This window comes from Vitis riparia, chromosome 15 (assembly GCF_004353265.1).
Source record: "Vitis riparia cultivar Riparia Gloire de Montpellier isolate 1030 chromosome 15, EGFV_Vit.rip_1.0, whole genome shotgun sequence".
NCBI lineage: Eukaryota > Viridiplantae > Streptophyta > Magnoliopsida > Vitales > Vitaceae > Vitis > Vitis riparia.
The window spans coordinates 4,755,084-4,771,509 of record NC_048445.1 but is presented as its reverse complement, the minus strand read 5'-3'; the positions used below and the strand labels follow the sequence as shown (position 1 = coordinate 4,771,509).

General features: G+C 33.6%; 1 protein-coding gene across 2 annotated transcripts; it reads left to right on the top strand.

Moving 5' to 3' along the window:
* Nucleotides 1-7,701: 7,701 nt before the first annotated feature.
* Nucleotides 7,702-15,954, top strand: LOC117932802 (spastin). 2 transcript variants are annotated; one of them, XM_034854134.1, is made up of 15 exons: nucleotides 7,721-7,784; nucleotides 7,855-7,904; nucleotides 7,979-8,294; nucleotides 10,057-10,148; nucleotides 10,261-10,280; nucleotides 10,413-10,653; nucleotides 10,785-10,880; nucleotides 10,982-11,097; nucleotides 11,224-11,304; nucleotides 11,758-11,881; nucleotides 12,434-12,483; nucleotides 13,455-13,545; nucleotides 14,365-14,400; nucleotides 14,704-14,801; nucleotides 15,537-15,954. In XM_034854134.1, the coding sequence occupies exons 3-15, from the start codon at nucleotides 7,981-7,983 to the stop codon at nucleotides 15,651-15,653; spliced, it is 1,476 nt and encodes a 491-aa protein (XP_034710025.1). In that variant the 5' UTR covers nucleotides 7,721-7,784; nucleotides 7,855-7,904; nucleotides 7,979-7,980; the 3' UTR covers nucleotides 15,654-15,954. The 2 variants fall into 2 exon arrangements, with proteins under 2 accessions (XP_034710024.1, XP_034710025.1); XM_034854133.1 differs by having other exon boundaries at nucleotides 7,702-7,904.
* Nucleotides 15,955-16,426: the final 472 nt, after the last annotated feature.

Genomic DNA, 16,426 nt, shown 5'->3' with positions numbered 1-16,426 from the left:
TTAATACTTAATAGAAACAAAATAATTAAAATAAAACAAACAACTTAATATTTAATATTATTAAGTTGTATTTAGGGTTATGTTTAATTAAATTTTACTTAGATTTAAGTTTAAAATAACTAAAATAAATAAACACTACATAAGCCTATGTTTCATTTCTAACATGTACCCACACCAAAAAAAAAAATTGAAAAGATGAAAAAAAAAAAAAACATATTTAGGACTTGTTTGGTAACTAATTTTAATTTTTTTAGAATTTTTCCTAAAAAAAACAAATTGTTTTTTAGAATAATATTTTTAAAATATTTTTATTATTTACATTATATATAAATGTATAATATCTTTGTTATGAATAAGCTAATAAAAATGTTTTTTATGTTTTTCCTGAAAATAATTAAAAGCTATTTTTAAAATTATTCAAAAAAATGTTTTTGAAAATATTGACAAATAAACCCTTAAAGATTTTTCTCACTATTTTTGTAGTGAGTAAAATTCAATTAAAGTTTGTTCATTAACAATTTTATAAATAACTAGTAGTAGAACACGTGTGATGCACGTGAGTGATGTTTAAGTAATGTCGATTTCATAATTTATTAATCTCTTATTCATATGATACTTGCATATTGTTTTTATAGTTATGTAATTTTCTTGTTTTTTCCTAGTCAAATTTATAAAATATTAAATTAAATTTCTATTGAATTTATTATATTGAATACAAGTTGAGACTGAAAATTTATTAAGGTAATAGTACGTTAAATTGTAAAAGAAGATTCCAACTTTTTCTTTTTGGTTTCCTTAATGATAATTTTATAATAAAGATAAATTGTAGAAGAAGATTTCAACATATAACTTATCATAATTTAAGTTTTCATTCTTAATTTATTCAATAAAAAAGAAATTTAGATTAAAAAATCAAATAAATACAAAAAAAAAAAAAAAAATTGTTTTGAATTAATTTGTTTTTTTGAATCTAGATTTTAAACGGGAATTTTTTTTTTTAACGTGTGTTCAATTCCTATGATAATAATATATTGTTGTTTTAAAAAATTAATATTTCAAGATGACATAAGTTTTTCAACCAAAAATTTTAATAAATTATTCATGTATCATGTATTTATTATTATATAAATACAAAGTATTCAATTTGATTTTTTATAACTATTTATTTACTAAAATAAATATTAAGAGTTATTATCTATTTATTTTATAGTTTTCATTAAAAAAAAAAGTCTATTATTAAAAAAGATGTTTTTTTTATATATATCATTTCATTTCTCACACTAACTTTTCATACATAACCATTCATACTCATTCATTCCATTTATATGACTTTTCATGCATACCCATTCATATTCATTCATTCTCTTTATTTGCATTTACCCATATGGAGACTTTTTAATTCTTACCATTCATTTCTCATTCAATTATCTTTCTACTTTATGCAATTATCGATTTATTTTGTATTTCTCAATCAAAAAATAAAAATTTTAAAAACCTTATCCATTCCCTTCATTTTCCATCTATCAATGACAAGGAATCATTATCAATTCAATTTATATTTCCTTATCAATCAAAAATATAAAAAAAACTTAAAAAACCTTATACGCACAAATTTCGTAAATTTTTTGGCCTACAAAATTAGCAAAACAAAATAGGAAAATAATGCGAACAAAACATTTATTGAAAGTAAAATATTGTGCGTACAATCTCAAAAATAATATTCTTTCCAAAATAATTTTTCCCTTTAATTATTTTGCCTTGATCATACTTTGGAAGACGACGATGATGTTTTTTTGATTTCGAAGATCAATCGAGGGTCACAAGTGGCTTATTCTCGAATGACCTTGTTGAATGGCGAAGAACGCGTCTAGCAGTTCTTTTGCTGTTTACCGAACTTGCAGGGAAATTTGATGAAATTCTTTCTTTTGTTGTGAAGCCCATTTTCCTGTACGAAGTTACCTTTGGATTATCTCCTTAGGATTTTCCTTTCAGGATTTTTCTAATTTATGAATTTCTTCCCTCTTCTTGATAGAAGACACCTCTATTTATAGGTGAAGATAGAGAATTTGAATTTCAAATTCCCAAATTTTAGTTGCTTAATTCAAGGGATTTAGTTACTTGATTTTAGCAAATTTTCTACTCCCTGGAGGTTTTACCAACAAGATAATAATAATAATAATAATAATAATAATAATAATAATAATAATAATAATAATTTTCTCATTATTATTATTATCCTTTTATAATTGGAGATTAGGGAAACTTATCCATAAGAGGATTTTTTTTTTTTAATTTATTCATTTTGAAGACCAAATTAGTGGTAATTTAATCCACTAAATTTTTTTATGTCTACAAATGTCCCCACTTCAAGACGCATCACGTACATGCATTGCCATGTGGATGGGGTGAGTCTTGAAGTAATTTTGTTTTTGTTTTTTCAAAAAAATATTTTAATAGGAAATTTCCTTTTTTTTTTTTTTTGAATTTTTTCCAAACTCCGATCCACTTCATTTTCCTTCTTGCTTTACACTTTGAATCATCTTCTGATTCGTTTTCCTTCTTGTTTTACACTCTCAATCCCTTCCAATTTGTCATCCCTATATACATTTTTTTTATATAAAGGGAACAATAGTTGAGAAACTTGACTTGAACTTTTTCAGAGAGCTCTTTTGATCTCTAGGTGTTCTTCAACCCAACTTGAGAAACCCGATTTGAATTCACCACGAGAAATCTTCACCTCTTCAAACTTGTAAGTGTTTTTTTTTTTTTTAGTGTGTCGTACGTAGTTTATGTTCATGCGAGCTAGGAGCGGAGTGTGACTCAAGCATAATAACGCTTTAAGAATTTGCCATTGATAGGGCCAATTCTTAATTCGTCTTTAGCAACGATCTTATAAGCACCATTGGTGTAAACTTCTTACACCACATAAGGCCCATCCCATTTTGATCTAAATTTGTTCCCAGTCTTATGTGTGGTGATGATGGGTCTACGAATGGCAAGAACTAGATCACCAACTTGAAAAGACTGAAGGCAAACCTTTTTGTTAAAAGCTCTTGAAATGCGTGCTTGATAACACTATAAGCATTGTTGGGCTTCGAGTCACTTTTTGTCTAGTGCTTCTAACTCTTGAAGACGTAACTTGGCATTATCTTCATCAGTTTGTCCTTTATGTATAACAATCCTTAATGAAGGGATTTGATGCTCTAGGGACAATACAACTTCTACACCATAAACGATGGAATAAGGGGTTGCTTGTGTAGGCGTTCAATATGTTGTTTGATATGCCCAAAATGCTTCTCCTACTCATTCATGTCAATCCCTCTTTAACTTATCAACAATTTTCTTCAATAAGTTGCAAAGGGTCTTGTTGAATGCTTCTATGAGACCATTGGTCGATGCATTGTACATTGATGAATTGTGTTGCTTGAAACCGAACCTCTCACAGAGATTGCTCATCAATTTTTTACAAAAAGGTTTCCCATTGTCAGTGATTATGTATCGTGGCACCCAATACCAATAGATTATATTACTTCGAATGAAGTTCACTACATTTTCTTTCTTCACTTCTTAAAGTGGCATAGCTTCCGCCCATTTAGAAAAATAATATGTTGCTACTAATATGTAAGCATGCCCAGCAGAGGATTTAGGAGTAATGGGTCCAACCACGTCAAGTCCCCATGCATCAAATGGCCATGACACAATTGTATGATGGAGTGGCTCAGGGGGTTGGTGTATAAAATTTGAGTGGAATTAGCATGATTGACACTTCTTTGCATATTCCATACAATCCTTAACCATAGTTGGCCAATAGTATCCCATCCTTTTTATTTGAAAATGAAGTTTTGGACCTAATTGGTGAGCCCCACAAATCCCAGAATGAGCTTCTTCAATTGCTTGATTTGCCTCTTCTCCTCCTAGGCATCGAAGAAGTACTCCATTAAATGAGCATCGATAAAGTGTTTCTTTGTAGTAAATGAAGCGTGGAACTCGACATCGTATTTTTGTTCGATGTCTTAGTTCATCGGGTAACTTCCCATATTCTAAGTAGTCAATTAATGGTTGTCGCCAATCTTCGTTGTTAATAGTGAATACTGATGTAGCGTTTACTTCTTTTTATTGTAATATTGGCAATAGTGGTAGTACCCATTTATGGCAAAGAGGGACATGTACAGTCTCATCCTTAAGCAATGTCAAACTTGCAGCTAGATTAACTAGAGCATATACCATTTGGTTTTCTTTTCATGGAATATGAACTAAAGAGATTCGCTCAAACTTTTCCATCAGTTGGATAACATATTGGAAGTAAGGAACTAAGTCATCACTTTTAACCTCATACAAGGCTAAAAGTTGATTGATTACCAACTGAGAATCCCCACATATCTCTAAGCTTGTGGTTTTCATTTCAATTGCCATTTGTAGCCCGATAATTAATGTTTGGTATTCAGCGACGTTGTTGGAGCATCTCTCACTAAGAAAAAATGAATATGGTAGCATTTGTCTTTGTGGTGAGACAAATACAACACCTACACCTATTCCATCGAAGAACATCATCCACAAAGGAAAAATGTCAACATAAAAGATCTCCTCATCAGGAAAGTCGTCTGAAATTATTTCATACTCAGTAAGTAACAACCCCCATCTTGTTAATCGTCCTAAAAGAACTGGCTTTGATAGCACATACTTAACGGGATCAACGTGTGATATTAAGTGTACTGTGTATGCCTGCATGTAATGACTTAGTTTTTTTGTCGAGAAGATTAAAGCAAGACAAGTTTTCTCTATCGGGAAGTAATTTAGTTCCGGTCCCGTTAGAGTTGACTTAGGTAATATAATGGCCTTTCTTTGTTCTTCTCATTTTCTTGTGCAAGTAATGCTCCAAGAGAGCATTCTTGTGCAGCGATATAGAATATCAATGGCTTCCCTGCCATAGGAGCACCTAAGATTGGTGGATTAGCTAAATATCTTTTTATCCTCTTAAATACATTATGACAAGCTTCGTCCCAAACAAATGGGACATCTTTCTTTATAAGTCAGTTAAAGGGTTGACATCGTCCTGCAAGTTTGAAATAAATTGTCGAATGAAAACCAAACGTCCTTGAAGACTTCTAAGTTCTTGAAGATTCCTCGGCTCTGGCATATCTCGAATGGTTGCAATCTTAGATTGATCCACTTCAATGTCACGATGTCGCACAATAAACCTTAGAAACTGATTAGAAGTAACACCAAAAACACATTTGAGTGGGTTCATTTTGAGTTGGTACCTTCTTAACCTGTCAAACACCATACAGAGATCTTACAGATGGTCTTCTCTCTTTCTAGACTTTACAACCAGGTCATCAACATAGCATTCGGCATTCTTATGGAGCATGTCATCAAAGATTTTATGCATAGCACGTTGATATGTTGCACCTGCATTCTTTAGTCCAAAAGGCATCACTTTGTAACAGTAAATACCCTTTGGGTATGAAATGCAGTAAGTTTTTCATCCCTTGGCGCCATTCATATTTGATTATACCCCAATGATCCATCCATGAAGGATAAAGCTTCATGACTAGTGGTTGCATCAACCATAAGCTCAATGATTGGTAATGGGAAGACATTTTTTGGGCAAGTATTGTTTAAATCTCTGAAATCCACACAAACACGGATATGCCCATTCTTTTTCTTAATTGGAACGATGTTCGCAATCCATGTCGGGTACTTTACCTCTCTAATGAAACCAACTTCAATCAATTTTTCAATTTCAGTTTCTATTTGCGAAACAAGTTCTAGTTGAAATCGTCTTTAGGCTTGCTTAATCGATCGGACACCATGCTTTACCATGAGTTGATGTACTGCAACTTTTGGATCAAGATCTGGCATTTCTTTGAACGACCATGCAAAAACATCTTTATAATCGAGTAACAACTCAAAATATTTTTTCTCTTCAAAAGAACTTAGAAGCATACTTACATAGATTGGCCTTGGGTTTTCATTTGTTCCTAAATTGAGCTCTTTTAACTCATCTACATTAGTTTGCCGCCCCTTGTCCTCAAATACTTGAGGAGCTTCCCCTAGTTCATCTTCTGAAAATTCTGAATTAGAGTCAACTTGCACTATGACATGGTAGCTAGTGTGCGTCGAACTTTCTTCAGCATCTTTAGGGCATCCTTTGTCTGACTGTTTGGTGATCACGATGGTACATCGTTTTACTTTTAACAAACCATTAGTACAAATTTCCCAAGTTGAATGGCGCTTCATCCTTGATGGGATTAAACTTCTTGTCTTTGCATCCTCCTTTAGTTCAATACACTGTTTCTTAATGGGATTTCATCACCATGACCTTCAAGGTAGAGTCTCAATCCTTTGTTGTATTGACCTTTGTGGGATATATGCTAAATTCCGTTTTACTTGGTTAAAATCGCCCAACCTAGTGAACACTGAAGCTCGTGTAATTTAAGCTTCAATCCGATCAAATACTGAAATTCGAGGAAGAGAATTTTACCCACTACTCTCTTCCATGTCTTCTACAATGATATGTTGTGTACTTGCCTTAGTCTGCCCTAGAAGGTTTGATTGCATACCCTTGTTGTTTCAATTTCTTTTTAGTTTTGTTAAGGCCATGCATCTTTTCACCTGTAGTCTCGGGGCTAAGTTCTCCTAATCGTGATGACGAAGTGAAGTCATACCCTGCCTTGGCTAATCACTTATAAGCCTTAGGGTTGAACCCCTCATCTATTATTTTACTAGGAAAGAAGTCTTGCTTTGTTTGATCTCTTGAGGATTTGACGAATTTTTGTGTCTCATCCCTAGAGATAAGTTGTAAGTTTGGAAGGGGAATGGTCGCATCTTCCTTTAAGACCTGAAGGTCCCCATTTTCCAATCTTCAAGGTTGTACTTCGCTTTTGTCTTCTATGAAAGGTGGTTAACCCTCACTTCATCGAGATCTTAGGATGTACCTAAAAATTGGGGAAGTAGTGACAATCGTCAAGTCCAATGTCGGTTTTTTTAAGGATTTCTCTTTTTTTTCAATTCAAGTCATCATTAGTTGTGAAATTTCCTCTTCTAATGTTGACTTACACTACTCAACTTTTCCTTTAAGTTTAGTTTTCCCAATGGAGAGAATGATCGTAGGAAGAACTTCCTTCGTAGCATTATTTTCTGTGTAAAATTTAGCGGCAGTAAAATAAGACTCAACTTCTGTAAATGGCTTAGTATCAGCCTCTACTTTCTTAAAAAATATGTATTTATCTTTATATAAAAATAAAATAATAGATGATATAATTAAATTTAATATTTTTTAATTATTTGAAAATTATATAAATGAAATATTAGTATATAGAAGAATATAAATTATAAGTATTATAAAATATTAAAAGTTCGTTTGATAATGATTTTAAGAAGCGTTTTTAATTTTTCTAACATTTGAAAACTTGTATTTTTCAAATATTATAAAAATTAAAAACAGTTACTAGAGTATTTGTCGAAGTTATTTTAAGTGTCTAGCTAAGCTCGGTTGTTGGCACATTCCACTAAATCACATCAATTATAACATTAGAAAAATGGAAATTAGTGAGGTACAAATGTTATATGGATTGAACCTTTGGTAAGTTAGTCAAATCTAAGAAAAGATTGAAAATCATAATCCTATGATTTATCGAGGAATATGTTTTTTGATTTTAAAAGCAAGAAACGAAATCAGAACTATGTGAAAGTTCCCGTCTTTCTTTTGCTACCTCCAGAACATCAGGCGGGCATTTCTCCAATAACGTGTTTGGATCTATCCTGGAGGGAGTAAAGCAATGGTCTGATAAAAACTGATGAAAATCCAGCCAGGCTTTTTCTCAGGACTGATTTCGTAGTTTTCACTTTCAGGGAATCCCAGTGATCAAAGCGCTGGAAAATTCTCACGTTTCTGGAAAATGGTAGGAAAATCTCTCTCTAATTGTCTTTCTCTTTGTCTTTCAGTTTCTCAACTTTGTCTTCAATTTTGTCTCAGTCATGAGTTTCCTCAAAGGCATCATTGATTCTCTGGGCTCCATCTTCTCTGATTCTACTTCTCCGGACGAGGCTCAGTCAAGCCCTAATTTTTCCGATAATCGGGCGATGGACGGCGTCGTCGGAACTGGCGTTTCGAACCAGCGGATTGCGTATAAGCTAAAAGGCTATTACGATTTGGCGACGGAGGAAATTGCCAAGGCTGTTAGGGCAGAAGAGTGGGGTTTGGTCGATGATGCAATTGTTCATTACAAGAATGCGCAGCGTATATTGATCGAAGCCAGTTCGACTAGTACACCTTCTTTTATCAGTTCTAGGTAATGAGAAATTTACATGAATTGATGTATTGTTCCTGCCCTTTTTTCTTTTGCAAATTATTTAGCTTGTACGGTTCTCTTGTATCTGTTATTTTGATAGTAGGATATTTGGATTGGTGTGAATTGATGAATGTAGACTGGGCTGATGCACCTTCCTTCATCAGCTCTGGTAGTTAAAATTTGACATGAATTGATGGGTTATTTGTGTTCTATTGCAAATTTAGGTGGTTTTTGTGAATTGAACTTCTAAGGTTTGATGAAATATTCCGTTTTGAACATGCATTCATATTTTGTTGGAGAATCACAAAATTTACACGAAGAATTAAACCAAAGTGGTTTGATCAGTCTCCCCATTTTCATCAGGTCTACATATTAAAAAAAAAAATTTATGCAAATTATTGAATTTTCATACTTTGTTGCATAGCTATGCGGTTGATGATTTGACTTAGTGATTCTTTTTTTTTTTTTTTTTTGATAAGTAAAGCAAATTGTATTAAAACAGAGGTGATAAGCTACAAAGCATACAGAGGGGTATACAAAGCAACTAACACCTCTCAAAACAAAAAGAAGACTAACAGAACCTCACCACCCCTTAATTGGACGCTAACCACTCCAAGAACCCTATGAGGCATAGACATGTCTCTCCAATATACAATCTAGCCCAACTCCATAAATTACAAACAAAAGAATTCTTAAGCTTTTGAATATCTAACACTCCCCCCCTAAAAGCTAGTCTATTTCTCTCCTTCTAAACCGTCCAAAAAATACACAACGGTATGGATTTCCGTATCTTTTTCCTTTTCTTCCCCACAAAAGGGCCCCTCCAACTAGTTAAGACCTCTTTTACAGTTTCTAGAAAGACCCACTGCACACCTGATAACCCAAGGACAATATTCCACAAAACTTTGACCACTATACAGTGAATAAGTATATGATTTGACTTAGTGATTCTTGGTACTTGAGCATGATGGAAAATTGAATGGTGGGTGATCTTTCAGTTTGAATTTCAAGTTTTTGTTATGCAGAGTGCAGTGTGATTTGGGCTTTGATGGATTGGGATTAGTAATTGCTCTCATGTAGTAAAATTAAGAACAAAGAGGTGTGTTCTTTTGAATTGAATTCATCCCTACATAATGTTGGTAGAGTGTTATATCTTGATTTAAAATTTTGTGATTTTGATGTATTGAGCCTGGTGATTGTTGTTATGTATGATTAAAGAGAAAGATATGGTGTGTAATCTTTTAATCAGGTTTCAAGTTTTTCAAATGTGGGCCAGAGCGTCAAATTTTAGCACAAGGTCTCTCCATTTTGGAGAATTAAACTCAGTTTCTGAGTTAATGGCAAGTTATCATTCAATTTGAATTTCGTATTAGTTGGGCAATTCAACTTTGTCCAGCATTGCAATTTTCTTAGAGACAAGAAAATGCATTAACTTGGGAATGTTGGTGATCATGTGGGTTCAACCTGGTCCTTATTGTTAACACCTACACACTACCAATTTAGCAAGTTTTCTTTAGCAAGAGCAAAATGTTAAGAAGAAATCCTCCAAACATGCATATATGAATGTTTTTGTGGTGAATCCTTCTAGTTATCGTATTCTAGGAAGCTTGGATTGAATTTTTGAAAGTGAATTTACTTTTCCTTGATGCTGGATCTAGTTCCTACAAGAATAGGAAAGGAGAATAAAATTTGGAATTTATGATTGTATGGAGTTAAAGTTGGTGGTCTAATTCCAAACTCTGTTTTATTTCTCTCATGACAGTGAACAAGAGAAGGTGAAATCTTATCGTCAAAAGATATCAAAATGGCAGGGTCAAGTTGCAGAGAGACTTGAAATTTTAATCAGGCGAGCAGGTTCAACACTCATGCTGATGCAACTTTATTACCTTTATTGTTTTTTAACAGTAATATGGATTTTAGAAGAGTGCTTATATTTTCTATTGTTACTATCTTTCTCTCTCTCTAGGTGGCACATCCACAAACAAGGTATGGACTAATCTGAATAAAGTGTAAGTGTGAATATTACATTTCTTACGAGTATTTCTGTGATTTAAGCGGTAAAACGCTGATTGATTGTAAATTTTCTGTTCCTGTGTGATCTATGTTGTTACTGTGCAGAACACCTTAGCTGACACAAAAACTGCTACAACTTCTTCAACAAAATCTAATGCTAGAACAGATGTATTACAAAAGTCTCCACTTACCAATAGGCGCAGCCCCATTATGAGGAGTCAGTCAGATAAAGTTGTAAGCTCAAAACCTGTACAAGAATCTGGTCCTGGCTATGATGCAAAATTGGTTGAAATGATAAACACTGTGATTGTGGACAGAAGTCCTTCTGTTAAATGGGATGATGTTGGTGAGAAACTATATCATATTTTCTTTTTACTTTTTTTTTTGTTTTTTACTTTTATGTTCCTTTTTATTTTCAATTTTATGGATTAGAATTACAAACTTACTCATCCAATTTTGTTTTCTCCTTCTGGGCAGCTGGTCTTGAAAAGGCAAAGCAGGCATTATTGGAAATGGTTATTCTACCAACTAAAAGAAAAGACCTGTTCACTGGCCTTAGAAGGCCTGCTAGAGGTGATGTTTTGGAAGGCTATTGCCTTCATTAAAACAACATTGCAGTACTGTATCATTGTAAGATCTTATTTCATGAAAAACCTTCTGGATTTTTTTAACAGGTCTACTTCTCTTTGGTCCACCTGGTAATGGAAAGACCATGCTTGCCAAGGCTGTTGCTTCAGAGTCAGCGGCAACATTTTTTAATGTTTCTGCATCTTCCCTTACATCAAAGTGGGTATGTGTCTGCCCTCAGTGTATCCGTTTTTTTTTTTTTTTTTTTTTTTTCTATTAGGGTTGTTATTTTGATGTTTTCCTAACCCGGTTGAAGGAATTCTAATAAGTTTCCCTTAAACTGAAATAGGTGGGAGAGGGTGAAAAACTTGTCCGGACTCTGTTCATGGTTGCTATTTCCAGGCAACCATCAGTGATTTTCATGGATGAAGTACGCTACTCTTGTAAACTCCATTATGAAGGATGATCTAAAACATGCCGTGCATCATTTGTTTTCTATGAGTTTATTCTGCTCTGATGTATGCTATTGTTGCATGTTAAAGTAAATTCTTAATTTGAAAAATGAATTACAACATTCAAATAACTTCTTTTCCTACAGCTGTTGGTGAATCTAACTTCAATCTTATGTTATAACCATCATTAAGTTAGGGTAAAATTTGTCTATTTCACATTCAGCTACTTTTTGTGTACTTATCACCACAAAAGTGCCACCATCATTACTCCTAGTTCTTATTTTTCTACTCTATCCATAGTCCAACCAGGATTCAAGGCATTGTTGTTGGGCTGATTCTCCTTTTCTTATAATTCTTTCTTCATTTGTTGTTTATATTTGCATTTTTTATTTGCAACATGCAGAATAATTTTGTTCTTTTCTTGCCAATAGATTGATAGCATTATGTCAACAAGGATGACAAACGAGAACGAGGCAAGCAGGAGGTTGAAGTCAGAGTTTCTGGTACAGTTTGATGGGGTCACTTCTAATCCTGATGATCTTGTAATTGTAATTGGTGAGCTTACTTCTTAACAAGGGTCATCCCAATTATAAAGGATCAGCTACTTGGATGGATGAATTCTTTTTGCAATTTTGCTCAGTATAGGACCACATATTGCAACTTTACAGGCTATGGTCTCATTTCTCACAGTAATGACCTCCTTATTACAACAATGTTTGGAGTGGGATGGTTGTTTGAATTTATTGTTTTTTTCCTTTTTTCCCCCATTTTTCTGTCTCTTTTTTTTTTATCATTTTTTCTTTTCTTTTTGGTTGGGATGAGGAAGGGGATTAGGTTGGCCTAATTAAAGAACAAAAACCTATTAAGGGTGTATTTTTTTTTATTGGAATATTAAGGGTGTATTTCAAGTAAGCAAAGTTTGTCTCCACTATACCCTACAAATGTGTGAAACCTTTGTGAAAACTCTTAACAGAACAAGGAAATGAGACCTGTTTTTCATTTCCTGTATGTGGCACTAAGAAAATTGTGCTCGAGTATATTAACATAATATGCTGAAGTAAATAGCCATTTCACTTTGTAAATTACCCCATTTCTATGTTAATGCAGGTGCAACTAATAAACCACAAGAATTGGATGATGCAGTTCTTAGGAGATTGGTTAGTATTTGTTGTTTTTACTGCTGCAGCTTACTTGTTTAGGAACTTGAATTATGAATACTGGTAGAAACTGCTACCAGGATGTATTTTTATGGTTCAAGCGAAATTGTGGTAGTGATACAAATATGCTATTGCAATTGGACAGACATTCAATTTGATTCCGTATACTGTCTTTTGTAAATTTCTTTCATTTTTTTTCATCATGGCATCAATGTTTTTCCTCCTGATGCAACCGCCTAGGTTCCAATTGTGTCCAAAATTGCCAAATGCCTTACTTATTATAAATATGAACCTGGGCATTCACATGAGATACACCAATGACACTACCCTAATATTGCCTGCAGAATGCCAAAGCAGTTAGTCTTTGTTGGATTAGAGGTAGATAGAGGGAATGCCAATTTCATTTCAGTCTTACTTGAAGCCATCAGCTGAATCCAGTTTCTTTTCCAAATTGGACCATGTCAATTGGATGAGTTGGTAAGGCATATGTCGCACCTAATTGTTGGATGCCCAACCACCTTGCCCTGATAAAAAGTCTAGGCACCTGAGAGAGACACCTTCATTGTTATGACTCTGTATTTGCTGAGTTGGCCATGTACTCATGGTTTTTTGAAAGATTTTAATACAGAAGCCAAATTGGTTTGATCAATTTTTTTCTTCTGTTGGTGGGGGAATGGGGAGGCTCCCACTCCAAACCATTGCCATCTGAGCCAGCTTTAGGAGCAATGCGGAAGCAAGAATATGACAATGACTTAATTTATATGTTTAAAATGGATTTGTCATTTTCTTTCTCTCTGCTTTTTTCCTTTGTTTGAAATTTTTTATATTGTTGACAAAAATCCTAGTGAAGTTTTAATATTGAATTGCCCTTCCGATCATTCTTAATTTGGGAGCTGTATCAAGGCTTTCTTGTCTCAAGTTGTTTTTATTGTTACCTTAGTGACACAGTTTCATGTGATACCCTGAACCAGGTAAAGAGAATATATGTACCATTACCAGATGAAAATGTCAGGAGGCTTCTTCTAAAACACAAACTTAAAGGCCAAGCATTTTCCTTACCTGGTAAGAATATTTTTTTTTTTTCCATGACTTATATTTGATATATGTTGTTTTAATAGGATTAATCTAGTATCATTTGGTATACATTAAAAATAATAATAATAAAGAATTAAAAATAAATTCAAAAAAAAAAAGACATGTGTTCCTTTTCAGTTCTCATACTCATATTTGGATTCTACTGTTGGTTTGGGTGTGTCTGGGTGTCTGATCCTTCTAATCCCAGGATTTAGGACACAGGGACACAACAATAAGTACTGAGTAGGCAATATATCTCTTTTCCTTTTCAAATTGGAAGTTGTTCCTTGTGTTTTTGAAATGTCTAGGGGATGATTTTTCTTGCGTTCTTTATAAAGAGAGGATATTGAAAATTGTCAGTTGGCGGCTCATTTGGACAGATTGCTTGCTCAACTGTTTTGTTCACATCATCTTGCTCTTCATTCTGTGTATACAAACAAAATGCAGAAAAGAAAAGGACAAAGAGCCATGGACGTGTAGAGTAAAAAAATCAAAGACACACAAACTAGAAACTACTTACAAGAATCTACAAAAGAAAAAACTAGACAACTATAGTCAAGTGAAGAAGCCAGCTTAGTTGGGGCTCTTGAATTTCACACCTCCCAGACAACTGCTTTTCAGTTGTGAAAGGATTTCTTGGGGTATTATTGGATGTACTGAACATTTTTCCCTTTTTCTTGCATGGCTGAAGTCTTTTGTCAATGCATCTTCCACACATCTTTATTGTACTAGATTGCATGTTGGATGAGGTTTATTATGGTTTTGACTTTGGTGGAATAACAATCTAGTTCTCATTTTCTTCAACAGGTGGAGATCTAGAAAGACTTGTGCAGGAGACAGAAGGTAAGATAATTGCCAGTTCCTTAGCTCCTGGAATAGAGTGCTGATTGATTGGGAATTATAGATGATTCAATTCAATGGTGAACCATCAATCTTTAAAACCAAGTCACATGGTGTTTTTCTCCTTTGGTCAATTCATGCAGTGGTTACAGGCTTTCAGCCAGTTGCTTATGCCACTAGGACTCATAATAAAAGTAGCCAGAGTCATTGCTCATAGCGAATATGTTTTTAACACAAACCAGGCCTTGATCAACACTTTCACGAACCAATTTTTGTTCTTGTCTAAATATATGGTATTGTATATAGGATATTCTGGAAGTGATCTACAAGCCTTGTGTGAAGAAGCTGCGATGATGCCAATTAGAGAGCTTGGTACAAATATTCTGACTGTCAAAGCTAATCAGGTATCCCATCTAGATATCGTTGCTTGCCATTTTGTGAATCTGTTACCGACTTTTCGTCTCATGGAAATGATACTGCTTTTGTGTATTAAGGGAAAACTAAGATTTGCTACAGTTTCCCTGCTTGGTTCTATTTTTGTGTACCTGTTTTTTTTCCAATGCAATTTTTCAAGATCTAATACCATGAAACCTTTGCCCCACTGTTGCTTTTATTTTCCACTTGTCATGCAGTTCCTAACACCACAACATCTTTAACTTCTAGTGTCAAAATTGATGGGTATATTTTGTGAAGTATTAAATTTTGATTTTTTACTTTTGAAGTTTTCCTCACCCTTATTCACATAGGCCAGTGGCCACCATGATCACCAAAATCAACTTGAAATGAAATTATATGTTAAGATCTCAAAATTCCCAGATAAACAAGGGTCAGAGAACCTAGTGAATGGACTTAGATCTAATCCTATCTGATACACAAGGGTGGGATAAATTTTCAATGGACATCCAACCCTCTTCTTAAATTTCAAAATCAAAGAACAGGAGTCTGTTCTTTGATTGGATTTATATGAACTCTGACTCGATAAAAGCTTTTTCATTTGCAACACATGCATCTGAGGTTACTTCCACTTTTCAGAAGATCAATTTCAGCCTCACACTCTAAACATAAATGTCAGGAACAGTTTTGTGTAGAATTCATTTGGAAGGTTCTTTGACATGGTATGCTGTATGTTGTTTGACCAGGTAAGGCCACTAAGATATGGAGATTTTCAGAAGGCAATGACTGTTATTAGACCCAGCTTACAGAAAGGCAAGTGGCAAGAGCTTGAAGACTGGAACCAGGAATTTGGCTCCAATTAAACGCCTGCTACGACTTGAACTGGCTTGTAATGTGTTTCAAAGCAAGCCTTGTTCGTTTGGCTGCTGACAGCCGAGAAAAAACCAATCCAATAAATAAATAAAATGCAAAAAAAAAAAAAAGGAAAAAAGAAAAAAAGCAGCAGATCCTAATGCACCTACATGGTGTAAATGTCTCGCCACCGTACACCTAAGGCCTCTCCCAAGCTCAAACTTCAGTGTAGCTGTGTAATATATGACTTTTATATATTTGATTTAAACTGATGGGAATGAATGAAAGGCCTTTCCCCCTTTTTTTTTCCTTTTTCTTTTTTTTTTTCCAAAAAATTAGGAATTTGATAAGTTTTTTTTTTTTTTTTAATTAGCCATTAAATGGATTTATCTTCCAAAAATCATGTGTTTTTTTACTATATTATTGAAAATACAAGTAAAAGGATTCTTTTGATTCGTATCAAAATACTAAATTTATCATAGTAAAAATGTTTCCAATAAAAAGTGAAGTGGATATGGTTAAGCATTCGAAGAGTTTGGCAGTGGGAATGGAAATGGGAATGGGAGTGGGAATGAGGTGAATTATATTGAAGAGAGGAATTAAAATACCATTGAAAATTAGATTTAATTTTTATAATAATGAATTTTTTTTTTTTGTTATTCGTATTCATATTTTATAAAATAATCCAAATATATTTATGAATGGAATGGAATATATTTTCCCATTTCATTAAATAACAAAAAGGTGGGGGGGGGGGCGCTAAATTTAAATAAGAGAAATGAAG

Excerpts from the sequence above, each read along its gene's own strand:
- LOC117932802 (XM_034854133.1), top strand. The coding sequence starts at position 7,981 with ATGAGTTTCCTCAAAGGCATCATTGATTCTCTGGGCTCCATCTTCTCT. Across the intron at positions 10,881-10,981 it reads CCTTAGAAGGCCTGCTAGAG|GTCTACTTCTCTTTGGTCCA; the intron begins GTGATGTTTTGG and ends TTTTTTTAACAG. Across the intron at positions 14,401-14,703 it reads ACTTGTGCAGGAGACAGAAG|GATATTCTGGAAGTGATCTA; the intron begins GTAAGATAATTG and ends TATTGTATATAG.